The 27,269-nt window shown below is 45.5% G+C and overlaps 2 protein-coding genes across 2 annotated transcripts; both read left to right on the top strand.

Moving 5' to 3' along the window:
* The first annotated feature begins 149 nt into the window (after positions 1–149).
* Positions 150–5,391, top strand: LOC142064704 (dynein light chain 2, cytoplasmic-like). The gene is made up of 4 exons (XM_075109990.1): positions 150–262; positions 673–815; positions 2,256–2,345; positions 4,594–5,391. Exons 2-4 carry the CDS (start codon positions 684–686, stop codon positions 4,642–4,644), a joined length of 273 nt encoding a protein of 90 aa, XP_074966091.1. The 5' UTR covers positions 150–262; positions 673–683; the 3' UTR covers positions 4,645–5,391.
* Positions 5,392–7,136: 1,745 nt separating this feature from the next.
* On the top strand, positions 7,137–27,178 carry RNF10 (ring finger protein 10). Its single transcript, XM_075110632.1, has 17 exons — positions 7,137–7,438; positions 13,097–13,299; positions 14,259–14,458; positions 15,491–15,581; positions 16,618–16,802; positions 16,882–17,018; positions 18,483–18,643; positions 19,231–19,359; positions 19,516–19,774; positions 19,960–20,093; positions 21,175–21,292; positions 21,631–21,732; positions 22,226–22,360; positions 23,183–23,280; positions 23,509–23,569; positions 23,728–23,886; positions 24,787–27,178. Exons 1-17 carry the CDS (start codon positions 7,276–7,278, stop codon positions 24,861–24,863), a joined length of 2,412 nt encoding a protein of 803 aa, XP_074966733.1. The 5' UTR covers positions 7,137–7,275; the 3' UTR covers positions 24,864–27,178.
* Positions 27,179–27,269: the final 91 nt, after the last annotated feature.

Here is a 27,269-nt window from a genome sequence, read left to right as displayed (position 1 = left end):
AGCGCTGCCGGGCCGGGGCCTGCGGCGCCGGCGGGTCCGTCCGGGAACGGCTCCATCCGGGTCCCGGCCGCTGCTGCGGGCGCCTCGTCGCCATTACGGGGCAGCGGCGGCGCTCGCCCACCTGCCCCGCCCTCGGAGGCGCAGCAGTTGCCCGGGGCGGCCCCCGTCAGCGGGGAGAACCGGGATGAACCTCAGCCGGCCCCGCAAGAGCGGGAGGGGCGGCTGGGCTGTCCCTCGCCCCCCGGGGCTGGGGGGGCCTCAGGTGGGGTCTGGGGGGGGGATGGGCGGGCTGAGGCCGAGCTCGGTGGGGAAAGGCGGCCGGGGGCGGCTGCGACCTCTCCCGGGGCTGCAGGGCGGTGCTGGGCCGGAGCGGGTGTGGGGAGGGCCAGGCCGGGAGGGCGGCGGTGCCCGGCGGGGTGTGACACCGCTCCGGCCGTGCCGGTGTGGTGGCGGGCCGGAGCACCGGGAGAGCCGGTGCTCGACGTGCCCGGGCCGTTAAGGCAGCGTTCGGGCGGCTCCGAGCCGCGGCCGTGCCTGTGCCTGTGCCACAGCCGGCAGCACCGCGGCCCCAGCACGGCCGCGGGCCGGGAGCGATGGCACCCTGTGCCCGCCCGGCAGGCCGCCCTCACAGGGAGGCTCCTGCAGCGTTTGGCTCTCGTCCTCTTTGCTCAGTGCAGGCAGCCATGAGCGACCGAAAGGCCGTGATCAAGAATGCGGACATGTCCGAAGAGATGCAGCAAGATGCTGTGGAGTATTCAATTTTGGCCATAGGGAAATGTAACGTTGAAAGAGAAATTGCAGCTCTTATAAAGAAGGTAAATACTTGTATAGTCCTTTTGTTGAACACTTTCCACACCAGAAGTCAAGCAGGGTAGGTGTTGCTACAGTTCTTGGAAAAGCAATTTCTGTGGACACGAGGTACATTGGATTTTTCCTGTACGCTGGTAATCCTTGTGTTCCTTTTCCCACCCCTCACATGTACTCACAGTTTATCTTTTGCAATACCTTCTGGTTTTAATTGTTTTTTATCTCCTTATCTAGCAGAATAGGAGAGTGCTGGCCTTTCTCAGTGTGACTGGTTAGCTGGCAGAAAATACAGCCCTTTGAAGCTGTGGTAACTTCCCTCTAAGGGAATGCCTTTTTTTCCTAGTCCTTGGTTTAAATTGTGTTCAAATTAGCTGTAGGATTCTGCGCCTAGTTCTGTAATAGTTGTGCAAGATTGGCTGGTTGGCTCAAAATTTGCAGGGGAAAGTGATTTTCTGCACATCATCTGTATTTGCACCTGCTTATGTGCTGAACCATGTAAAATCCCATGTCTTGGAGCACTGTTTATCTGTGCCCACAGAATACCTGTTATGCATGAAGACGAATAACGATGCACAAAAGATCTAGTTCTGATACATTTTCTGCTTTGCCATCTCAGGATAGTAAAGAAATCTGAGGGTGCCAGTGGAGGTTAAATATTACATGAATCTGAGTGGAATACCTGTTTGAAAAGTCACTCAACTAAATGGTACAGTTGTTTCTCTTGGGGAGGTCTCTTTTTCCTGTCACCCTCACAGAGATGTGAGCAGGTGATAATGATAATAAAAAATGATTTTTTTTTTCCCACTTGTCAGAACAACATTCTATGTGTAGCAGAGGACAGAGAGTTTGGGCTCATCAGATTTTCCTTGAGGCTCCTAGTTGGAACCTGAGAAATTGTGGTGAGGAGATAAATTATCCAGGGTCATAATAACTGGTCAGAAGTGCTTGCATGCACTCACAGAATATTTCCTTGTTTGAGAGCTATTGTGTATGACAGTATATAATTACTGACTGGAGTGTTCTGCTTGCAGCAGAGCTGTATATCTCATTTTCTGCAACGCGTGGTAGGTTTCCGGGTATGAGTGGAGGGCATGATCGTGTGACCTGATACTTCAATGGTATAGTTTGGGAATATGATAAGGCTTTTTCTGGGGGAAATTGCAGTCCCTGGGATTATTCCTGCTCAGCTAGGGAGCACGGTGGCCTTTTTTTTTTGTCTAAGCAGCAGGTGAGGTATAAGAGGTAAGTAACACAGTCCTTATACTTGAAAGCATATGCTGCTTCGCAGTTGCCTTTTCAAAAAGTGATACTTTTTAAGAAGAGGCACATTAACGACAGAGAATCTGTAGTCAGCTTTTGGGTGAGAACTGTGCTAATACAAAGTTCCTAGTGATCTCATCTGCAGGAGTCTGAGAAGAAACACAGTCCCACTCGGCACTGCATTGTAGGAATTCCAGCAGCTGTGTGTCTCATGGGACCAGGCTCTTCATCTTCCTCGTGTGTGGAGTGAATATTCTTCCATTCAAAGCTACTTACAGGTATGGGTCGTTGTTCAGAGTTGCCTGTGCTCACAGGACTGCACCCTGATGGTACCAGCTTAGTGCCTTCCTGAGGAAGCAGACCGTGGTCTTCAGCGGGAATGTTAGGGGATTTTTCTGGAGTGCTTGGTGATTTTGTTGGTTTTAGGGGAAAAAAGAAAAAAAACAAACATTGTATTTATTTTTTTTCCGAAGTCAGCTTCTTTGCTGATAAAAATGTTACTTGTATTCCATCTTTAAGGGTTTTACAGCTATTTTTGCTTCTTCCCTAACACTGCTTGTGCTCTTCCCACTTTCCCTGTGAACAACCTCCTTTTGAAGGAATCTCTTCTCAAATCCAGAATATCTGAGTGCCAAACTAAACCCCCGAGTAAGTCAGTAACCCAAAGCTGCACAGAGGAGCCCTGCCATTAGGACCACACTTCGCCAGGGGCAAATGAGAGTTACGGAAAGGCTGTGGCCTGGGCTGCAGGCAGCCGTTTGCCTGGTGGCTCCCAGCACCTGGGTGCGGTTAAGGGCTCTGCTAGTGGCTGTACAGAGCCTTGAAAGGAAGCTCAGTGTCCTGCCTGTGTTTTCAGTACCCAAAGTCCCTGCTGATAGCAGCTTCCTCGCTGCAGAGAAGTGTGGAGACTGCTTCCCCGGGTATGCTCCGAGCAGTCGGTCCCATTGGATGGCAGCGCTCCGCCTGTTATCCCGAAAAGCGTGTTTATTTGCCCAGTGTGCAAAATGCCAAACTACACAGAGAGCGGAGGTATTCTATTCAAGTCATTTTTGTGCAAAGATTGGTGCTAGGTGGTAACCCACAAAGCTATGGCACCACCCTGAGAAACTACAAGGCATTTATACAATTAAATATGTCAATCACAGCTAATATTCACATGCCTCAGCTAATAATTTGTTAATTTCTTTCTTGCTTTGATGTAACAGGACAGCCCACTTTGATTTACTGTGCATGCTCATAGATTAAGGGACTTACTAGAGGAGGGGTGGTTCCTGGCCTGTGGGCCTGATTTTCAGTATTATCACAAGGATAGTTCCCCTACTGGGCACTTAGTTCTTATATACATTCCAGTTAGTTGTGTGGTTCGCCTTGACTACGCAGTTTATCACCCCGTTTTCAGCGGTTTATGAGGTGGGATGTTTACTTTAATCTGTCTCTCAGCTCTCCTCAAGGATATAGTCATGAAACAGGTGCTTCCCTGTCTCTCAGTTTCTGTCTCTGGCCCTCAACTTCTGCTGTGCCAGGCTCCCATAGTTAATTGTTAAGGCTTTAGCAGACAGTTCAAAAATTCCATTTTCTTAGGGATATCAGGCCGGGCCCCAGTTTTGCAGTGAGTCCACCTGCAGAGAGTACCGGGGGGCTTTCGGCTGAGTGTCCTGCCTGTGCCCGCGCAGCGTCCCCAGCGTTACAGCGGTTCGGGGAGCGCTGGGGCCGAGGGCGGCCCTCCCGGTGTCCCGCGGCCCGGCAGTCCCGTCGCTATGGCAGCGGGGGCGGGGCGTGCCGGTCTGACAAGGGACTCGTCCCCGGGAGGGGCCCGCTACTGGCCAATGAGCCCTTGGGTGGGGCGGTAGCACTGACCAATGGCTGGCGGTCGTTGCCTGGAGGGCGGGGCTGGAGGCGCTGAGGGGTGACGGCCGTACGGGGGTCGGTTAAACGGGCGCGGCGGCGGCGTGAGCGGTGTGTTCGCCTGTCTTTGAGCCCCTCCCGCGGCGCCGCCGCACGGTGAGGGGGGTGGCGGGCGGCAGTGCCCGGGCCCCTTCCCGCCGCCGCGGCCGCCCCCAGCGTCCACGGGAGCTGCAGGCGGGACCTTCCTCGCAGCCTCGTGGGGCTGCGAGCCCTTAGCCGCGGCTGCGGCCATGCTCGGTTTGTCTCTTGCGGCGGGGAAAGGCCGCCGGGGCCGGGCTCGGGAGCGGCTGCGGCCTCTCCTGGGGCTGCCGGGGGGTGCCGAGCCGGAGCGGGTGTGGGGAGGGCCAGGCCGGGAGGGCGGCGGTGCCCGGCGGGGTGTGACACCGCTCCGGCCGTGCCGGTGTGGTGGCGGGCCGGAGCACCGGGAGAGCCGGTGCTCGACGTGCCCGGGCCGTTAAGGCAGCGTTCGGGCGGCTCCGAGCCGCGGCCGTGCCTGTGCCTGTGCCACAGCCGGCAGCACCGCGGCCCCAGCACGGCCGCGGGCCGGGAGCGATGGCACCCTGTGCCCGCCCGGCAGGTGCTGCTCCTGCAGCTTTGAATGCCGTTCTTTCTTTGTTACAGGTAACCACGGCTGTGGTGAAGGATACAGACATGTCTGAGGAGATGCAGTGAGACACTGTGGAGCATGCCGTTCAGTCTCAGGAGGAATGGAAAATTGAGCACGACATTGCAGCTCATATAAAGAGGATAAGTGTTTGCTTGTAGTGTTTTCCTACTGAATGTTGTATGGACTTCAAAAATCAAGCACAAATGTTAGTGAGTAAATAGTTCTAGAGAAGCAAGTTCTGTGGACACAGATAATTCAGTCAGACTTTCTCTGCAGGCTGGTGTCCTTATGTTCCTTTCTGCAACCTTACACACACCGGTTCCCATTTTCTTTCACAAGTCCTATTTAAGTCCTTTCCTCCACTCTCTGAAGGCAGCACTTGAATAGTAATTCTGAGTTCCCAGTGGCCTCCTCTACAGGAGCTTGACAGGAAATACAATCCTACCTTGCAGTGTGCTGTGGAAGAGAGTTTTGTGACTCACAAGATCAGTCACTTCATCCTTATCTGCTTGGGTCCTGTTACTGTCCTCCTCCTCAAGGGTGCTTAGAGCCATGAACTATTTCTTAAACTCTCGTCTTTTTACTCAGCTTTCTGCTAACGTCATGAAGCCCAGTACCTTCAGCCTTCCTGAGGAAGCAGAGCTCTGCCTTCGAGGGCAATGGCAGGGGTTTTGCTAGCATGTTTTTATTGTAGTTAAGGGGAAAATAGCAAACAACAAAAATAGACACACAAACAAAATACTTCCTTGTATTTATTTTATTTCCACAGCCAGCTTCTTTGCTAATAAAAGTGTTATGTTCTGCCTTTAAAAGTTTTATGGCTATGTACCCTTTTTTTTTTCTAGTATTGCTCCTGCTATTTTGTATTTTCCTGTGGGTGTGGATGACTAACTTTGTTAGAAAGTTTCTCTTCTCAAGTCCAAAAAAAAAAATCTGAACACTGTGGTAACCACCCTTGTAATTTGGTGATTAATTTTGAGAATAACAGACCTAAACAGGGAGCCAGCAGGAGTTAAAAATAAGGCCTTTTATGAGGCTTCTCTTAAAATATTATTTATTGGCTCTGCCCTTCTGCATTCCACCCCTACTTTTCCTGTAAGAAACCTAGGAACCTCTGTCCCAGTGAACTTGAGGCTCTCATCCCTAAAATAATGGAAAGGGATCAGCAGATGCACTCAAGACCTTTGAATGTTATTTTAAGGGTTAGTTAAAAATGCCTTTAGAATCTCTGCCTTGTGGGCTTTTCCCCCCTTTTGCTTTGAAGGAGAAGTTAAAGTATATCACTTAAATTAGGCAGTAGAGAGGTTTGTTTTTTTTTTAATTTCATAGTTGTTTGCAGCAATTCAGTGGAAATTAATTGAATCTTTGTATCCTCTCAGGCTTGTGTGTTTGTAAGCTTAACCCCTAGTTCTGTCAACTTGTACCTGCTTAAGAACCGGCAGAGTTTAGTTCTTTCTGTTCCAAACCTCTCTTACTAGAATCATAAAGGTTTGCAAAGACCTCTAGAATCATCAAGTCCAACCACCAATGCAAACACCCCCAGGCTTCCTAAACCATGTCCCCAAGTGCCACGTCTATGTGATTTTTGAACACCCCCCCCGGGATGGTGACTCCCCCACCTCTCTGGGCAGCCCGGTCCAAGCCCTGATCACTCTTGCAGTAAAGACACTGTTCCCAATATCCAACCTAAACCTCCCCTGATGCAGCTTGGGACCATTTCCTCTCGTCCTATCGCTTGTTACTTGGGCGAAGAGACCAACCCCCCCCCCTCACTCCAGCCCCTCTCAGGCAGCTGCAGAGAGCGAGAAGGGCTCCCCTCAGCCCCCTCTTCTCCAGGCTAAACCCCCCCAGCTCCCTCAGCCGCCCCCCAGCACACTTGTGCTCCAGACCCTGCCCCAGCCCCGTTGCCCTTTTCCCCCTTTATTTTTCTTCGTTGGCCATATTCTGAGGCGTTTTGTCTGCCGCTTCCCCCCCCCCCCCCCCGCGGTGTTTGGCTGGATGTACTGCCCCGCAGCCCCAGCCCGTTCTTTTTCTGCCGCTGCCTCTTGGAGCACCGCTGTGGAGAATAAAGGCGAAGCCCTGTCCTGGCCGCCGGGTCGTTATTTCTGGCGGGTCCGTGGCCCGGCGGCGGCGCAGGGCGGGTGAGGCAGTCCGGGGCCGGCCGCCGAGGAGCGCTGCCGGGCCGGGCACGGCGGCCCGGGGAAGGCGGGCGGTGGCCGAGGCCCGTCCCGCGGGAACTACATCTCCCGGCGTGCTCGGCGGCGGCCGGGGCCTGCGGCGACGGCGGGTCCGTCCGGGAACGGCTCCATCCGGGTCCCGGCCACTGCTGCGGGCGCCTCGTCGCCATTACGGGGCAGCGGCGGCCGAGCCGGGGCCGGGGCGGCGCCGAGGAGCCGGTGGGTGCCTGGGTGGCGCCGACCACTCGGGCGGCAAGCAGCGCCAGGCCCCGCGGGGCTCCCTGACCGGTTCCCTCCCTCCCTCGCCCGGAGCCCCGCAGGCCCGGCCCGGCCTCTCGCGGCCCTCCCCGGTTCGAGCAGAGCAGCGAGAAGATGTCGCCATGAAGGAGGCCGAGTCCGCCCTGCGCCGCCCCCGCCGGTCGCCCCCGCGGGCCATGAGCCTGGGCCCCCGCCGGCCCCGCCAGCGCCCGTCGTGCCCCCCCGCCCAGGGCCGCCCCTCGCCCGCCGGGGCGCCCGTTGATGCTGCAGAGCCCGCCCGGCGCCACCCCCTCCTCAGCCTCCGCCATGGACAAGAGCAGCCCCTGCGGCTCCGGTACGCCCGGCTCCTCGGCCGGCAGCAAAGGGCAGCAGCCGCGATCCGCCTCGGCCGGGCCCGCCGCGGGGGAGTCTAAGCCCAAAGGCGGTAAGGGCCGGGGTGTGGGGGCCGTGGGGGTTTCAGGCTGTTAGCCGTGGCCCCGCGGGGTCCTGCTGGCAGGTCTGGAGCGGTGGGAGCTCGGGAGGGGGGGAACGGGGTGACCGTGAGGCTGCAGGGACCGCCGGCCTTGTGCCGGGGAGGGGGTTTTGGCAAAGCCCAGCTAGTCCTTGTCGGGGTGTTTGTCTCCCAGCTGGGCTTTAATAGGCTTCGTTTCAGGTCACTGCTTGTTTTTGCCTTTTTTTTTCCCCTTCCTCTTCCGGCTTCGTTCCCTCTTTGGTGAGCCGTGGTTCCTGCTCTCCTTCCTTTAAGGATTAATGCTTTATCTCTATCAGCATTGTAGTAATCAGTTTGAGAGCTAAAGCTTTGGTTTTATAGTAAGAATACGTATTTGTTAGTGCTTATTGAGAGGAGCCCTAACTGTATTCTGTAGCTCAGTTGAGTGCACTTTTTACAACTTGCTTAAAGAGGGCTGGTATTGATACACAGCGTTGCCCTTACTGGCTGTATTTCAGTGACCTACTTTGGAGGAGTTCAGAATTAGTTACGTATTGTTTGCCCATCTGGCATTTAAACCAAAGTGTTACGCGTGGCATTGCAAACAGCTAGTCTTGCTGACATAGCAGCTCGTGAGGAGCCATTACGGTTCCTGTCATCTATCTTTTCAAGGTAAGACCTGAGCCACCTCCAGTTCTCTAGAACTGTTTGGGAGCAGAGTGTTTCTGCCAACCTTGTATTTTTTTATTCCCAAAACATAGAAACGGGGCAGTAGTGATTAAAATTAGTGTTTTTAGTCCCGGAAGTACTTGTGAGAGCATCTACAGGTTGCTACAGTACCATTGCTCTGTTAATTTCCTTCCTCCTCAGTGGTTTGTTTCAACTCTATTACTTCAGGTCTCTGAGAAAGCAGCAATGTGTTCCAGAAGGTTAACAAAATGAGTATCTTGAAGGTGTTGACTACTTTTTGGACCTTTTAAATGCCTGTGGATCCCGCGTAACCAAGTATTATCTGATCTTCCCTGATCTGTAAGATCAGTATTAACTGATCTTACACAGGTTAGACTGAAGTGAGTGACATGGGGGTTGGCTCGCCCACAGCTCCCCAGCTTGTGGTGTAACCGTGCAATTGTAGTTAAGTTTTAACTTCAAATTCCAACACTTTTAAACACTCAGAACTTTTTAGGTAGTTATTCCTGGAAGAACTCCTAACTGACTTGCAAAGATTTTTGCATCAGCAACAGGATTTGATGTGAAGGTCGCCTTATCCCTAGGTACTATTGTTATTTTTTTGCTCTAATGGAGAGACTAACTTTCAATTAAAAAGAAAAAAACAACTTTTTCAAGACCTCTTTTTTTAATAAACCAGAAGAAAATTATTGGCTTGACATAATTCCGCTTCGAAGATGGTTGTTTCTTAACTACAATGGAAGGCAAAAGGATGTGGAATGAGTTGCTTCCTGTACAGTGCATTAGAGGCCTGGCAAAATTAGAATGTCTTTTAGTAGGAGTAGATATATATTTGGGAATATCTTAATCGGAGGGTGCTGAAAACTAAAATGAGAAGATTGCCTTGGTGAGATTAGGGCAAACAACCACAGGATGAACACAGAGGATGCAGCTGTGTTGAATGATGGCTATGTTTTGGTAGCTGTTGCGTGCAAGACACTGGCATGACACCGCATGGGATTTTTTTTTCTTGTGTTCCTTATCGTTCTACATGTAGCTGAGGTGGTCCACCCTATTTCTCTCCTGTTTCAGGAAAGGTGTAGGAGGTATTCTGAAAATCTTTTGTCACACTTGAAGTGGAAAGCATTCTTGATGGACCACAGATTCTCCCCAAAATGCTGACCTTGTGTTGCATAAGTGACTTTTGCACTGATAGTCGCTGGTTTTGAGTCTAGTCAAGCTCTTGCCATTTAGATGCTTTTCAGTTATCTGCTGTGATCAAGTCCAGTGGAAGAAATGAGGAAGTGCACATTTGTGAAACCTTGCTGTAGCTTCTCCTTCTGTTTCTCTTGCAGCACAGCTTGAAACAGGCTACATAGGATACTGTATGCTCTTGTACTTGTGGAAGTTGGATTGCAGCTATCTTTCAAACTTGGCCTTAAAAACTAAATTAAACTCAGAAGTTTCCAGCAGAAAAGTTTCTTTGGGTTATGTTAGTGCACCAACAGGAGTAACATCCCATTAGGATGGAATAAAGTAGCTACAGGAAAATAGGCTTGTTGGGTTTCTCTGCAATCCTTGAGACCTGATGGACAACATTAGTTCTCACAAATGTTCCTGGGCCTTATTGTTACTGTGTGGGCATGCTCAGCTGGGGTGTGTGGCTGTTCAGTCACCCCTTGCTCACTAGGATGTTTGCCTTAGCAGTAGCAGCAGCAATAGCTTCAGTGTGTTTTCATGAAATCACCCTGAGGCGTAAGTGTGATCCACCACCCAAACCCCTTAGGCAATACGGTTGGCTTCAGTGTGGCTCAGCTGAAGAGGCAAACAAAGATAGAAGGAAACTGCATCCCTCACCCTTATAGAAAACCAGTACTGCAGCTCCAGGACCGAAGCGATCACCTAGAGCTGCTTTCAGTCCTGTGGACTTGATCTCCTCTCTCTGGATCTTTGGAGATAGAGGTCCTCTAACAGAACCTGGCATCCAGCAGGAGAAACCGCAGATGTCAGTGTCAGGGCTTGCTCTGAAAGGCAAGAACAGCTTTGTTGCTAGTTCTATAAAATTATGTAGACAGTATTTTTTATAAGTCTGTGTCCTCTTGGAGCATGTATTTATGTACATGTAGATGTATTTATTGTAGGTTAGATCTCATGAGAATGGCCGAAGGGACTACCTGAGGCCCTGAGTGAAAAGTACGTACCTCATCAGCACCATTGCTCATTCCTAATTTGCCATGAAAAGAAGGAAAAAAGAAATCCCTGAATCCAAACCTATGCTACCTAAAACTGGGACCTAACAAGAGCCGATAGCAGTGAGAATCTTCTGCTTTTCTCTCTGCATGAGTGCAGATGGCCCTGCGCTGCTGTGCTCTTCATGGGAATGCAAGGAGGGGTGATACAAAGCAGAGAGCTCTGACATGTCACATGCTGGAAAGGTTGGAAGGAACAGCGCTGCTTAGATTTGGTGGGGCGGAAGTGTTCCGGTTTAGAAATGCATGCTCCAGACTCTTGGCTGTCTCTTGACTGATTTCATTACTACTCTGATGAACCAGAATCCCCATGAGGATAATTATTCTGGGAGGGGAAACTTCCAGTCAGTAAAATCAGGTTTGAAGCATTGTTGGACTGCCATGTAAGGTCCTTCCTCAAAAAGGGACGGGTGGAGAGGACTTTGCTATAGAATGTGAGAGTCATTATAGTGACTCCCAAAGGCTCTAGAAGTTGGTCTGGAAGGACCTGTAGTATGACAGGAATGTGTGTAAACCAGCTGACTGACAAATTTGATGGTGACTAACTTGATTAAAACTGTAAGTGGTAGGAAATTCTTCTGTCAGCTGCAGGGGCAAGCTGTTCCTGGTTCCTGGGCCTTAAAGACCCACTTTAGATTGAACTACTCCTCTTCAGTTGTTTCTTTTTCCCAGTGGATGATTGCCAAGAGACTGCAAAGTTGCTACAGACACAATAGGCATGTGCCCCTCTAGCACGTTCACTGAAATTGCAGGTTTAAGAGGGTGGCTGAGCTCTAAACTGACAAGCTCTGCTTCTGAATAACTGAAATAGGTGTCCAAACCTTTTCAAAATTACTTCATTTTTTACCAGAGATTCAGAGGTGTTGATTATAGTCTCTTCCCTACAAACACTCTCAAAAAGGTCTATCTAAATAATCGTTCAGCCAGACCTGGTTACACCCTCAGTACTTGGTAGCTTCTGGTGTGTTTTTTTCCTGATAACGCTCAACCCATGTCTTTTTAGCCTGACATGCATTATAGCACTGCAAGCTATGCAAGTGTGTGTTTGAGTTACATGTCTGTGGTTCTGACGGAGTTGGTTTAATTTTGAATTAAAGGATCAGACTTTTGAATAGCAGAGTAGATGACCAGTTCTGGTGATGAAATTTGTCTGCAAAATGGCTCTGTCACATCGTGTGAAATTAACGTTAGTGTCCTTTTACTTATAGCTGTAGTTGCAGGCAAAGACTGGTCTGCCATGTGCAAGAAACAGCAGGCCACCACAAAACCCAGTCAAGCCACTTCTGTTACTTACTCCTAAGAAGTTGCATCCTCAGTAATGTACAATAACACACAGACCTTCCAGTCAACTGTCCCCCTCTTTTGAGGGGTGCAGGTGGGAGAGAAATCTAAAAGCAACAAAAAAGTGAGACTTCATATGAATAATCCCATACCAGTTAGTTTAAATGCTCAGGTAGATTGGAAGTGGTGCCAGGGAAGGGGAAAGGTGGACGCACTGGTAATGAAAACTACCCATATGAGAAACACAATCCTGCATCACAGTGGCATGTTTGCCTGCTGCACAGGATTTATATCAGGGTGTGGGGAGGACTATGAAGTGGGAAAAGGGAAACCAGTAGTCTTTTATAATGTGGATCTAGATATTGTATGAGGTGTTACTGTTTGTGTAACGCTTACTGAGTATCCAGAGTGACTTTGGGGCTGGCTGGTGTGGATAGATGTCTCACAGGGCCTGTGGAGTTTTGCTTCCAAGCTCATAAACATACCTCTTCTACAAATAAAACTTAGGGCAGTTGGTGGAAATGCTAGGTTAAGTGGCAGATCAGCAGTCAGTTGTGTCCTTGGGGCAACTCTGATCTTGTGTTAAGACTATTAGAAATAGCTTCATAGTATTAGTTTCCTGTTCTAGTGGTCTAATGAAGCAGCTGTTTAGACGCAGGCTCTCAAGAGCCTGACTGATTTTTCTACTTTTGTGAGCTTTATTCCTGCAGTGTTCTGCATTGTGTTTCACCACTGTGTCCTGTGTTAGGGTCAGTGGTGCACTCAGCATGCTTTTGGGCAAACAGTTCTTGTTGCATAGACTGGTGGACTTAGTACTTAGACGTTAGGTATGTGCCCTGCAAGGCCAAAGCATTGGGTTCGTGAATCGAGACTGATTAGCATTTGTTGGCCTCGTGAAAGAAAAAAGGTTATTTTTAAAACAGAATTTGATCTGTTGGGCCCTTTAAGCATAGGGGGCAGAACTGAGTGACAACAGGCAATGGGGTCTTGCGAAGTGGGACGCTTCGAGAGAAATGCAGGCAGCCATATGTTTATATAAGGAAACAATATATAATAAATTGTGCATTTTCAGAAAATGGAATGAAAAATGAACTAGTTGTCAATTTTTGTAATGGGGCGTGAAGATGTGGTGTTGGTGTTTATTGCTTAATGTACCAGCCAACATGCTAATGTCTGGTGACGGCAGCTCCAAATCTGGGTAAAGAAAATTCAGCCATTCCAATAAAAGATAAAGCACAGCAAATACATACTTCTTTTATACTTTTTTACCAGTTCTTTGGGCAGCGATAGGAATGAAATGGTTTGGTTGCTGGGGGAATTTTATGTCCTGCTAAACACCAGCCTTTTAACCAGGGCCTGAGGCAGTGGCTGAGATGAGCAGTCTCTGAGGCAAAGCTAGCTCAAGTGGACAGCTCTGAGGCTGCTGATCTGACTCTTCGTGTTTTTCTTTCAGATGGAAAGAATGCGAGTGGACCCAAACAGCGTTATAATCGTAAAAGAGAAACTTCATATTCAAGAAATGAGAACTTTTCCAGTCAGTCCCGTCGCTCCAATTCACAGAAAAGCAAAGCTTTTAACAAGATGCCCCCTCAAAGGGGAGGTAGTGGCGGAAGTGGCAAACTTTTTAGCTCTTGTAATGGTGGAAGACGAGATGAGGTGAGAATTGTAATGCCATGCCTCCAAGGCCTTCTTTCTTGGGACGCGAGGATCACTCTGACCTGCCTAGATAGGTCTTCTGTGTTCAGCTCCTGGGCTGGGAAGGGAAAGAGCAATAAGAGGTGCTATCATCGTTGAGATGCCACAGTGAGTGTGAGCAGAACAACTTGGCAACAACAGAAGAGGAGTGCTCTCTGCTTTGAGAGACTTGCAATAAAAAATACCATCTGAGGAATGGGTACCTAGACAGGCCATGTACATATCTCATGAAACAGAGGTCCTTCATGAAAATATCTAGTGATACAATTTCTAGCTTTTAAGTCTGAGGTGACGGTGTCTAACCACTTCAGTGTACAAATTTGCATATAATAGTGGCATCGGCAAAGTAATCATATTAGCCTTGGTGATGTCAAGATGGAGTAAAACCAGACAGGCTTTTATGCTGACATGGGTCTAAATATTGTAGACTATTCACAGGTTTTCATTGATACTCTGATTTTTCAGTTTTAGTGGATGAGCTCACTTAAATTGCTGACTCTGTCAAAACTTACCTGCTGTCTCTGTTGAATTCTCATTCTTTGCTTCATTATATGAAAACTAACCAAAACAAGCACAACCTGTGCAAATGGTAATCAGACTTGTGTTACTGTCTGTCTGAAAGAATATTGCCAGGATTCGAACAACTTTCTTCTGTTGTTAACCTTGAATACTATGTTTTGCCAGCTTTTACTTGTCCTTATGTGGGTTGTTTTTATGCTCTCCTCCTTTCGATCAGTGTGTGGTAAGACCACTCAGTCTAACTTTCAGGTTCTCATGTTTGCAGAACTGAAATGGGAGAAGGTGAGTGAGTGGATGTTGCCTGTTCTGTACGTAATCACTGATGGGACCTGGGTATCAACTTGTACTGGTGCTTTTCCAGTAAATTCTAGCAAGTTCTAACAAATGCTGTTGTCTCTTAGGTAGCAGAGGCTCAGCGGGCAGAGTTCAGCCCTGCCCAGTTCTCTGGTCCCAAGAAGATTAATCTGAACCACTTACTGAACTTCACTTTTGAACCCCGTGGCCAAGCAGGCCATTTTGATGGGAGTGGACATGGCAACTGGGGGAAAAGGAACAAGTGGGGACATAAGCCTTTCAACAAGGAGCTCTTCCTACAGGCCAAGTGAGTGGAAGACCAGCAGGGCTCTTAGACTTCTGCAGAGATACTGAGCTGTAAGGGATGATCAGCCAGGAAATTGTGTTTGACCTTCACTACTTGTATTGACTTTTCCAGGGTGAAGTTACCTCCCTGTAGTGTTTTTAGTGGTAATGACTATACTTGAAAGGAATAAAAATATATCCAGTTGTTATCTTTACTTATTTTCAAGGTATCTTATGGAGTGAGTCCTTGAGATACAAACCAATTAGTCTTCTGCTCTAATTTTCTAACATCACTCATGGAAGATGACACTTTGGGAAGACCTATGTAGTTCCCTTAGAGAAGATGGTTGCTTTTTCCAAAAAAAATAGTATGTTGGGATGGTAGGGGTAGCAGTTGCTGGATGAAAGCTATTCTGAATTTTTAAGTCCCAGAAGCAATTACTCATATGGGTCTTAGTTATTAAACTGCTAATGCTTTCATAGGCCCCTAGGTATGTATTATAACCCAAATGATGATCAGTATATTAATCCAGCAGCAGAAATGCTTTTGACTGGAAGTAATGGTTTCTTTCATTGGAATATGAAGTGTGTTCAGGACTTCCTCTATCTGATTGTGTTAAAGAGGATAAAAACTATTTTCAGCATTGATGCTTCTGATTTTTCTTTATTGTTTTGTGGCTTAGTATAGCAAAGTCTATTTGCAGGAACCCCAGTAGTTCTAGTTTTTGTGAGCATGTTTTTTCCACTTGTGGATTCCCTGTTTTTTAATAGATCGCCAATGGCGCTGGCTGTTTCTTACATGTTTCTGAAGAACCACTCTGTCTGGCTCAATCTGTAGTTAATATGACATGTTTTGTCTAAGTGAAATTAGATGCATCTGTATTCTGGAAATCTGGTTGTGACTCAGACTCCTCTGGTTTTTGTTGGTAGAGGTTATTGGCTGCATCCAGCATTTTACTGCTGGACAAAGAAGCTCAGAGAATCCTATAGGATAGTTCTCAAAGAATTTTTAGAAACAACTGAGTGGATCATCTGTCTTTTTGCCTTTCCCCAGCTGCCAGTTTGTTGTCTCTGAAGAACAGGACTACACAGTCCACTTTGCTGATCCAGATACCTTGGTCAACTGGGACTTTGTGGAGCAAGTGGTCAGTTGTGATGGGCTAGATATTTTTTTTCCCTTCTTATTATTAAGAAGCTCAACCTGTCTTTAACTGCCTCTCTATCTCTGTGATGTTACGTAAAACTCAGCTGTTTTTGAGTTGAGGCCTCTTCTGTCACTCCCACAATACTGGGAAAGATCTGTCATGGAATATATTATGAAATACTTTCATGACAGGAAAAGAGAAGTGCTAAAATCTATTAGGAAAATTAGCAGCTTCTTCTCGCTTTCGCAGATGGGAGCTCATCAAAAATAGTATCTGACATTCTGTAGACAGAGTCCTTGTGATCGAGATATTAACAGAAAACTTGGGCATGAGTCCATGGAAGAGGACGAGAGTGTAGAATTTTGAAGAATTATTCTGTGCATAGGTGGACCATCTTGCCTAGCAACAAAATGGAAAATCTCTTGAGAACCGTGGTCAAAACTTTGGGTTGCCTCAAGTAGAAACTTATTACTGCCAAGACTAGTCTTGGTGTGTGGTGTAGCTGGAGAGGAGGTAGGCTTACTGTTACCTGATGCTACAAGAGAGCTGAAAAATCTAGGTGTTTGCTTGGCAGTTACGTCTCTGCAACATACAGACGCTAACAAAGTGTCTGACTAAACTAGCATGCTCATGGAAATAGGTAAGTTCAGTCTTGCAGTTAAACAGGGCTGCACAAGTCTGCTTGTGTAAGTGAGGTGGCAGAGCTCATTTGCTGTCTTCTCAGTGTCTGAATTTGGATGATGAAGATGCTGCCAACTCTTACAGATGATGAATACATGAGGGGAAACATGCAAAGAGTCACTTTTTGAAATGTAATTAGAGTAGAAATACCAGATGGATGGCTTTGAAGGTTATTCCATGTGTAGTCAGAAGGCATTACTTAGTTCAGTGTACTTAATTTCTTGGTAAATAAGCAGAACCTAAGGAGCTGGAAGATTAATATGTTAGAGTAGATCTTACAGGTGGCTTATTCTGTAGCACAGGAACTGATTTCCAAGTCTAAAACTTGTACTATTCTTCTCATGTGCCATTTCAGCGAATTTGTAGCCATGAAGTGCCCTCTTGCCCAATATGTCTGTACCCACCAACCGCAGCAAAGATCACCCGCTGTGGGCATATCTTTTGTTGGGCATGTATCCTTCACTATCTCTCCTTGAGTGAAAAGACCTGGCGTAAATGTCCTATTTGTTATGGCTCTGTTCACAAGAAGGATCTCAAGAGGTGAGACTTGATGTTTATTAAATGATGAATCTTTTTGAAATGTTATTTTTACCCTGCTAACCTCCTCCTTACATCGCAGTGTTGTTGCTATGGAAACACGTCAATATGCAATTGGCGATATCATTACAATGCAACTTATGAGAAGAGAGAAAGGTGTTTTGATAGCACTGCCCAAATCTCAGTGGATGAATGTGGTGCAGCCTGTTTACATCGGAGGTGAGTGTATCTGAGTACCGGTGGTTGGCATCCTGCTCCTAACTGTGACTAGGACTTGTGTAGAGAGGATTTACCATGGGAATGCCATGCTGTCAAATTAAAATAAACCAGACTACAAAGCATGGGTTTTAGCAGCTGAAAACCTCAGTGACCACATAATAATAATAAGCTTTCTACCCACACTTTGGTTTTTGTAAGGCTTTAACTTGTGTGCTGTTTCCCTTCAAGTTACTGCACTGCAGGCTCCTGCTTTCTCAGTCATTGGTATTAGTTTGATGTGTGTTTTGTATCATACAGTCATTGCTGTGACTCTTGCTGCTTTTGTGGCTTTTCAGTGTCCTTAACTTTTTTCTCCTGGCTCCTCTTTATAGAGCTTAGCAAAAATAACCATCCCTGTGTCTAAACTATTTCAAGGATGTAACCTTCAACAAGGTTTTCATCATCTTGACTTATCAACTAAAAATCTGTGAATGATATGGGAAAATAATCGAAATTGTTGCAAACCTATTCCAAACATCTGTTGCTTGACTTCTTCAGTTTTCTCCAGTCAAGTGATGTGACTGACACATCGTCATCTCATCTGTTAGTATCACAAAAATTTTGTGACTAAAGAAATAATTTTACTTAACATTGCCATTTTGTGGGCTGTCTTGGCTCACTTCATTTTGCAGTCACATTTGCGAAAGGCTGTGTTCGTTTAAGCTCTTTGTAAAAAGTCAAGTCTCCTAATGCATGATGGGTATCCAGTATGTAGGGTGTGTGCTTACGTGTTTCTCAGTATTTGAAAGTATAAAGGACTTGAAATCCTTTCGTAAAACAAACAAAAAACCAAATATGGGATTGGAGATCATTCTAAACACAGGAAATTCAGCATGAACTTGGCGTTCTGTAGACAAGGTTGGACCCTTGGGGAGCAGTGAATATCGGGACAGTACTTGTATGTGATGCTATGGTTGCTGTGAAGTTTGTAGTTAAGATAACCTCTCTAGTAACAAAGAAGAGTACCTTTTGCTAAACTTGCAATTCTTTAGCTTACTATTTCTGCTGTGCTCCTTGTAAAAACCTCATAATAATGTTTTGTACAGATTTTTAATACGTACAGGCTTATGAACTAGTTTGAGCCAAAAGAGAGGTCACTTTTGCAGAATGTTCCAGAAGTTTAGACTTGATTTTTTTTTTTTTTTTGACGTGTAGCAGCTGAGTGGTAAAGTGGCAGGTTGAAAGTGGCAGATACATTGCTGTGTGGGGAGGTGTGTGTAGCAGAGCAGGTATGTGGCACCAGCTTGTGTCATCAATGATATAATGGTAGTACGTGGAGTCTGTATCAAACTCTTGTGAAGTATTCTCCACCCTAGGGTGGATTAACTTACAAAATCGAGCAGTAACAAAACTTCAGAAGAAACAGCAGTCCAAACTGGTACCTCGACATGCGGATGTTAATGATTTTGTGCTCCTTCTGTTCAGATGACCAACACAGTCAGTATTCAAAGCTGCTTCTAGCATCCAGGGAGCAGGTCTTGCAGCAGGTGATTCTGGAGGAGAAAGCAGCATTACTAAAACAGTATGAGGAAGAAAAACACACCCCAGAGGCTTGCTTTATTGAGGCAGCTATCCAGGAACTGAAGGTGAGAACCTCTCCGGAGGCTTTTAGTAACTTTATTTTTAAGAGTGTGCTGAGTGCTGAGCATCTGTGTTCTGCTGCATAAGTGGTTGTGTGCAATTATTCTGGTCTCCATGATGTACATACTAGCAAGGTGGTGATGTTTGCTGCTAGAATAGCATTATAAAACTTGGAGGATGCTATAGCCTTTGGACCCCATGTGTCTGGCATGATGTTCAAGATAACAGAACAGAATGCTTTTTACTGAGTGGTATTCTTTCCATAAATGTAAAGGAGTTCTGCTTTCAAAGGAAGATGTGTTTCCCTTTCAGGTCTAGCAAATTCTGGGATAACTTCTATTCTGGGGTAACTTCTATTGGGCAGTCATGAGTAAACCTGTAGAATATTCCTTTTCAAAGCCTTTAAGTGTCTTACAGCGGGTGTGCTTTCCAGTAACAAGCAGAAGACCTCTCTTCAAGGGTCATTCTTTGTCACAGTTGAACTATAGAGCTATGAAAACCTGAAATACAGGACGAGGCTAAAAATAACTATGGTGATAGTCTCCTGGCTTTAATATGAAACTGAAACTTGTTCTCTTTGGATGACCTATAGGAGCGAGAAACAGCACTCTCTGCTGACTGGGATAAAAACAATGGCATTGCTGGAATCACTGCAGCTGTGGAAGAATTGGTCCTAGAAGGCTCCAAGGCTGTGGAGTCTGCAGTTTCCCAAGAAAAAAAGGTGAGTGACAACTCTGCTCTGGCAGATCTTGTTAATACTTAGTTCTGCCACTTTACACTGCAGTGTGTGGTGAACTGGTGCCAAAGATTTTTGCAGAGATGATAATCTTTTGAAGGAGACGATGTGGTACTAACTGTATGCTCTCTGCTGTGATAGTGTGGTGTGGAATATCTCTCTGCATTTGATGAGGAGCTTGTGGAGCCTTGCTCTGATCTGGCAGGTTCCTTTTCACCTCCTGTGGAAGCAGAAGAGGCAGTGCTGGATGAAGAGGAAGTACCTGAGGTGGATGCTATAGGGGAATCTGATATGAACACTACAGAAGAACCAAATCCAGCTGAAACAAGCTACCATGAATCTAAAGATACAATTAGCTGTGGACATCTCAGCAACTCTCCTTTTTACTATTTCTATCAAGGTCAGTGCAATGAAATCCTGGAATTGTGGGGGCAGAGATGCCCACTTTGGGATCCTTCTTGAGGTAGATGTTTGTCACTTTATTAGATGCTGAGTTTCTGTGGGTTAGCTGCAAGGAGCTTTAATTTTATTACCGGAGAATGTACTGAGGGGACAAAGAACAAATAATAATATCTTATCTTATAGCGGAGGATGGACAGTGCATGTATCTTCACCCTGTGAATGTTCGATGTCTTGTTCGTGAATATGGCAGCTTGGAGAAGAGTCCAGAGAAGATAACTGCAGCTGTAGTGGAGATAACTGGCTATTCAATGACAGAGGTAGTTATTTTATCTTCTTATTAATTAAGGGCCTTGTTTTAGCAGATTGATCATTGTAGCTGACAGATGAGACTTGTTTCTCTTCGGTAATGAGAAGTAATAACTATGAATGGGTAGGCATGCTGATCTGTGAAGGGCATCCATGTAAGGGGCAGTACCTTATGTTGCTTTTGATAAATAGGCTGCAGTCTAGCTTTTTTTTCGTAGAAGGTAGAAGTTCTAGGAATAAGAGAATTGCAAGCTTAAGATGGGTTTGTTGTTAAAGTTCTCTTTAAAAAAAAGTAAATTGTTTTCTCATATAAGACAGTAGCTTATCATCTTTATTATCTCCTCTCAACCTGAAGAAGTGTTCTGCCTTTGTGTTGAACAAACAGTTGTTCCTGAGCATCAAGGGTAGAGGCGGGATGTTATGAAAATAAAGGGGATGGAAAGAGACTTCAGTGTTTGAGATGGAGGGAGTGAAAGTGCTTAAGGGACTGAGGGTACTGGAGGAGGGAATGGGTCTTGAATTCCTTTATTTCAGATAAAGACAACTGTAAGAATTGGCATCTGCAGTAACAACTCTACATCACTCTTAATTCATCTTTAAGAAGGGATATGTTCAAGTGAGAATGGATGCAGAGGTAGTAGGGAATTGTTTTCAAGTTTTTCAGCTCTGCAAGGAAAAATACAAAACTCAGCTTGCTTCAGTCTAGCAAAGTGGCGGTCGTTGGTCCAAATAATTTAAGTGTAAAAGACAAACTTGGTCCAGTGCAACAACAGTGTTGTTAGAAGACTAGTATTGTAGAATTTTAGTCCAGTGATCTGAGTGAGAAGGGAGGAATAACAAGAAAATCGGTAAGCGAGCTGGAGTAACTGTATCCAAATCCGATTATGATGTAGTTGGTGGAGATCTTGGAGCATTTGGTTCTGACCCAGGGCATCCTTCACGTGCTTGTATTTTATAACATGATTATTGTGTCATTGCTGCCATTTTTTTCCACTTGATTTGATGAATGGTTGGTGTTCCATCTCCATAAGCTTTTCATCACAATGGCAGCCTCTAGAACTTGTGATGATATATCTGCTCTTTTTTTATCAGGATATAAGACAGCGTCATCGCTACCTCTGTCACTTGCCCCTCACCTGTGAGTTCAGCATTTGTGAGCTGGCTCTGAAGCCACCTGTCATCTCTAAGGAGACTTTAGAGTTGTTTTCAGGTTGGTACTATCTTTGTAAGAGGCTCTGTCGTGTATCTGAAGGTGAAGTCGTTCTTATCCCTTAATGGCAGAAAAAAGAACATACATAGCAGTTTTATTCCTCTTGAACTGACTGTCTGATGACTACTAGACAGAACAACCCCAATTCACGGTTTTATAGACAACAGTTACACAAAGAATAAAAAAGCCTGACTGTTTGGAAGAGCATATGTTCTTGTTTGTAAGCATATTTTGGTACTCGTGTTATAACTGAGTAAGTTGTCTTCAAAGCTGGAGAAAACACTGCCAGAGTGTTGGTGTGGTTTTTTTTGATATCCAATGCTGTGCATTGCTCCTAGATGACCTTGAAAAGAGGAAACGTCTACGGCAGAAGAAGGCTCGTGATGAACGACGACGTGAACGCAGAATTGAGATAGAAGAAAACAAGAAACAGGGCAAATGTAAGCATAACTGGTGGATTTGCAGTCATTTTTAGCTGCTAAGCTGATTTCTTGAGCTATAGGATGAACTCTAAGGCCATTAGTTTGTAGTGTGTACTTAAAACAAGATAAGAAGATATTAGAAATAGCACCTGTAGAGTGAAAAATACAAGCTGTTTTAGTCAGGATGTTAAATGGTGTTATGCAATTGCTGCATACTCGTACATTATGGGAGAGACAGGAGGCATTGAAGGGTGCAGCTATCTCCATGGTGTATATAGCTCTCAGGATTCTTAATATATATTTTTATAGTAATCACAATACAGAGTGAAAAGTGAAAAAGGAAAAAAAATGCCTAGGAACTGCTTCAATCCAGCAGCAGGGCTTGTACTCGTCTCTAAAATAGAGGGTGGAAAGAAAATTGAGTTGGCACCTCCTAGACTCCTGAAACAACTTGCATATTGACAGTCCTCCCCCACATTGTGTAGTGCTTTAATTTAAATCCTCTTTCTAGATCCAGAGGTCCATATTGCTTTAGAGAATCTGCAGCAGTTCCCTGCTTTTACCTCTTGCCCTGGAGAAACTACCAGCATTGATCACCAGAGCTTCTGTCTGTCTCCTCTTGGCAGGAGCCCTGTGTTTCAGACAGGTGAGCATCTGGAAAAACACGTCACATCTAGCTCTTGATTATCTACTACTCAGGTCATCATGCTAAACTTTCTTAATACTGATCAGAGACTGCGTCTTTCCTAGATTGCTTATGAGATCATACAGAAAAGGCTGACACAGTTAAGAAACATTCTGGTGTCTTTGTCTGCTTTTTTACTGCCACAACTTCAGTGACAATATGAGATCTGCACTGTATTTACTCCATCTTTTAAATCTTTGTTGAGGCAGAAGAAAAGAAAGGAAAAAAATTCCCCCCAAAGAGAACAACAGTGTGTATGGCAGGAAAACACTACTGGCATTTTTTTCTTTCTACCCTCTCCATCTTCCCCACCACATTATACTAAAATAAAACATAGTTGATGAGCACTCAGTTAGGTGGTTGTCCAGTGATGCTTTACCAAATGTTTTATCTTAAATAGACTCTCATTTTCTCTTTTATTTTGAGAAAAACATTTAAAAACAAACCAAACCGAACCCTGCGCAGTATCCCAAAATAAGAAAGAAAACAAAAACAAAAAAACACCAAAACCACCAACCCAAACACCACCACCCCCCCCACCCCCCCCAAAAAAAACAAAACCAAAACCAAAACCCCCCCACCCAAACATAGATCTCTCTTAAATAAAAAGATTGAGGAAGTTTGAGAGGTCCCACTGCATGACTGGTGGATAGAACTGATGAGACAAAAATGGTTAATTACGTAAGAGAATAAAACTTTATTTCTGTTTCATTCTGATAAGCAGTGTAATGAGTGCCTTTGCCAAATACAACTGGCTTTAATTATCTGCCACTTTCTCTGTAGAGTCTATTCCAACTCCACTGTCACCTGCTGCCAGCCAGGTCAGCCCATTGCTCTGTGGGAGTTTAGAAGAAGAGTCTCCCTTCCCTTCCTTTGCTCAGGTAAGCCATGTAGCAGAGTAAGTCTTGTAAGAATTACTCGTGTCTTAGTTGGGATTTAGTCTCAGAACACAGTTGCTTCCCCCACAAAGCCAACATGAGATAAATCTTGCAGAGACAACAGGCAGTTCAAGTGCTTGAAGGGGTTTCTAGATTCTCTTGCCACTCAGGGGATATGCAGGATTGTTCTAGTACATGGGATTTAATAATATCTTACAACTTTTTTGATAGATGTTAAGAGTTGGAAAGGCAAAACCAGAAACATGGCCCAAACCTGCTCCAAAGACAAGAGGTAAGAAAATTTGGTATTACTACTTCAGGTTCTTTACCATGCATTTAAATCTAAGAAATCTTGTAACTTCACAAGAAACACCTGGAGTGTGGAGGAGCATTTGCACTCTGAAAGTTTTATACAGCCTTCTGCCTCTCAAGGCCGATCTCTTTTTTCAGATGAGAACACCCTGGCACCCCCTGTGCCAGCAGATAGCGATGGAGAAAGTGACAGCTCTGACCGCATACCTGTGCCCAGCTTCCAGAATTCCTTCAGCCAAGCTATTGAGGCGGCCCTCCTGAAACTGGACAAACCGTCCACAGCTGATCACTTATCAGGTAAAAGGCGGGGAGGAAGGCATGAAAAAGTTCTGAAGTGAAAGATTTCCCCTTCTTCCTCTGGGAGAAGTGAGAGCAGCAATTTTGGGGATCAAAAATTGGCTGCAGAACAGTACCGCAAATTGTCAAGTTGTGGTTTCTGAACAGCTTGACTAGAGCTTCTATTAGCTGAAAGCAGCTCTCCTAGTGGGAGCTGAGATGATCTCCAGCTAGCAAAGAATCCTGTTAGGACAAAGATGGTTTCTGACAGTCATGTTTGCTGTGTCTCTACTGAACGCTGAAATTGAGTTCATCTCAAGGAAGTTCAGGTTATGCACTTTTAAACTAAAAATACCTGAGCTGCTGAACTACCACTTCACTTTGGCCAAAATGTCAAAGTAACTGCTGGCTGAAATTTCAAATCAGGGAGTCTGAAACAAATTGAGATGAACTTAAATCTCCAAGCCTGGTGCTGACTGATAAAACTCATTTATAGTGCTCAGTTCTGATGTTTAGCTTTGGCTCATGTTTGGAGACCGAACTGAATGATGGAGAGAGTTGGACAGGAGGGCCTGGGAGTTTCAGTGAAATTGGATATCTGCTCCAATAGTAGTGGTTTTTGGACATGGATGAAAGTGATACTTGTCTGAAAGGCAAACTGCTGTACGCTTGCAGTCTGCTGTTGCAACAGCAACTTTAGAATCAGTTAGGCATGTTTATAGGTGTGTTTTAGGTGTAATGGTGTCTTCCTTGGTTTGCAGTTAATTTTTTTTTTAAATTAAAGTACCTGGTGCTCAGAGAGTTGATAGGAAGTGTCACAGACTTGTAGAAGTCATTTAGGCTAGGGAAGACCATTTATTATTTCTGTGTGATGTTCCTGTTCCATGAGAAGAATTACAGTATCATTTCAATTCTTCACAGAGGAAAAGGGAGGCAAGAAAAGAAAGAAACAGAAGCAGAAGCTATTGTTCAGCACCTCTGTTGTTCACACAAAGTGATTCTGCTATTCAAGAGAAGTTTCCCCTCCTGGTTTTCTTTTCATTTTGCTTTGTTTTGCTGCTATAGTTTAAGTATTTAAATTTGAACAGACTAAACTGGCATTTCCAGGGCTTCTAGGGAGTTCAGGAGGAAACCATGACCATATATGTTGAAGTAACATCTTTTGATGGCAACTGCTTAATCAATTATACAGAAACAAAGTTTTGAAAGAAACAACCCATAGACAAATCAGCCAAGGCTTCTAGTTTGTGCCAAGTTGATTCTTTTGGCCTAATAAACAGTATGAAAGTCTTTACAGCTGTGTGGCACTGCCAGAATACTGAAATATTATCTAAGTGAAGAGGCAGAGAGCCTTTATTTTCCTGGAAGTATTCATGGGCAGAAGTCCATCTGACTGGGACAGTAGTGCTGTTTCAGTAAAGCTGTGAAACTGCTCTCTTGAGAAACTGGTTTCCACTGCACTGGAAATGGGCAAAAGAGCTTCCTGGCTTTAGAGCTTTAGCTGCTGTGTCTGTTCTTTTTCTAAAGAGCAAGAATTCCTCCTGTTCTCCTGGCTTGGAAAGATTTAAATCTGAGGTGAGTGTAAAGCAGAACTTGGCTACTTGGTTTTGAAGTGACTCTTGATGAATTTGTGTATTTCAAAATGCGTACTGGCACTAGTGGTAGAAGGAACCTCCTGGCTTCTCTCAGTTGTTCAACTCTGTTTTGTGTGGGTGGGTGAGGCTGCTAACTTTTTTTTTTTTTGCCAACCACGGGCTACACATTCTTTGTAACCTGGTCATTTAGAATAAACACTCCACCCTAGGGCTCTTGGTAACTACCTGAATGACGTTTTGATACTGGCTGCTCTTGAATGGGAAGAACAACTGATAGCTGGAGTCTGTCAATAACTTTTATCCCACTGCAAGAAACTGGGGTCTCTTGTACCGGGATAAGGGCCTGAATCTGCTTGGTTCTGGGAAATAAGTTGATCTGCCCTAAGCACCTCAGGCTATAAACATGCCTCTTCTGGATCCCTCCCTGCTCTTTTTTGAGTGGTCACATTCTGCACTGCTTGTGGTTTGAGTTTTTGGTTTGAGTTAAGTGGTGTGGATTTTGTTGAATAAAACAGGTGTTATGTACCAGTCAAGGCCAACAGTTGCAATAAATCATATGCACGCACAGAGTACTGCGCACTTCCTGAGCTAAGTGAACTGTCACATCCATGTGGAGCACAATACCACTTAGCTGCAGAGATTCACCTTGGACCTTCCTGCTGCCAGATTTCATGCCAGGGAGCTGATACAAAGTATCACCTAACTTACAGCACCAGGCTGACAGGTGTCTTCTGTTACCTTCAGCCCCACTTGCACCAGTGGTCTGCCTGCATTTGCACAGGCTTTAAAAAAGCTGATGTGCTCTCTCCCTCTGACACTGTGACTGATCCCAGCAAGGAAGCGATGTTTTGAGACTCCTGAAGTCAAGTATTGTAACACCACTGGTAAAGTCATTGCTTGTGTCCATATTTTAAAAAGTTTGTCAATTCATTGATGCTTGATTTCAAAGCAGTAGGCCCCATATTATTCAAGTACTTCCTGAGGCACTTAAGCGTGCGTACAGGCAAAGCTAGTACTAAAGACTATACTTCACAAAACTGTATGCATCTGTAAACTAGCAAGAAGCAGGAGAGGGGGGATGTAAAGATTATTTCAACTGCTACAGGAGGATAAGAGGAAACACTTGCAAAACATTCTTCGAAAGCAGCTTGATGTCATGCTTGGTCACAATTAACTACACTCGATGGAAGGACAGTCCAGCTTGCCAAGGGAGTGCAAAGGAACTAAGACAAGATGCCCAAAAGTGGTAACACATCTTGCTGTTAATGCTTTACATGCACACTGGAAAATTTTGGTGAGGGTAGAGAAAGCAACTAAGTTAAGAAAGACGCGAGTATGCAGTTAACTGTGTACACAGTATTATTGTTTCCTATTTGTAACAGTCATTTTAAGCCATGGAATGGGAGTAACTACTTAATGCCTAACCAGTATCTGTTTTGTTCTACTATCTCTATGCATTTATAGTCACACTTTTACTTTCCACTGGGAAGAGAGACAGAATAGCTGGAGTGGGTGTAACTCACCTCCACGTTTCACAGGTACTAGAACAACTAAGGGAAGCGATGCGGGCAAGGAAGGCTGTCCCTTCTGCAGGGGCAGGCTCCACGGGAGAGCATCTCTAAGTTGTATCTTGTTTTTCTGTGGATTCAAGAGGTAATACCAGCAATGCTACTTTCCTCTAACTGATTGGTGTAAGCTTAATAAATATCTAAGCAGTACTTGTACCTATGAGTTTTATAATGGGTCGGACGGAGCGGAACCTTACAGCTCTACCTTGCATTCCCTGTAATCTCTGCTCCTGTGTACACA

Source organism: Phalacrocorax aristotelis, chromosome 15 (genome assembly GCF_949628215.1).
Source record: "Phalacrocorax aristotelis chromosome 15, bGulAri2.1, whole genome shotgun sequence".
NCBI classification, from domain to species: Eukaryota; Metazoa; Chordata; class Aves; order Suliformes; family Phalacrocoracidae; genus Phalacrocorax; species Phalacrocorax aristotelis.
This window is presented reverse-complemented; position numbering and strand designations above follow the sequence as displayed.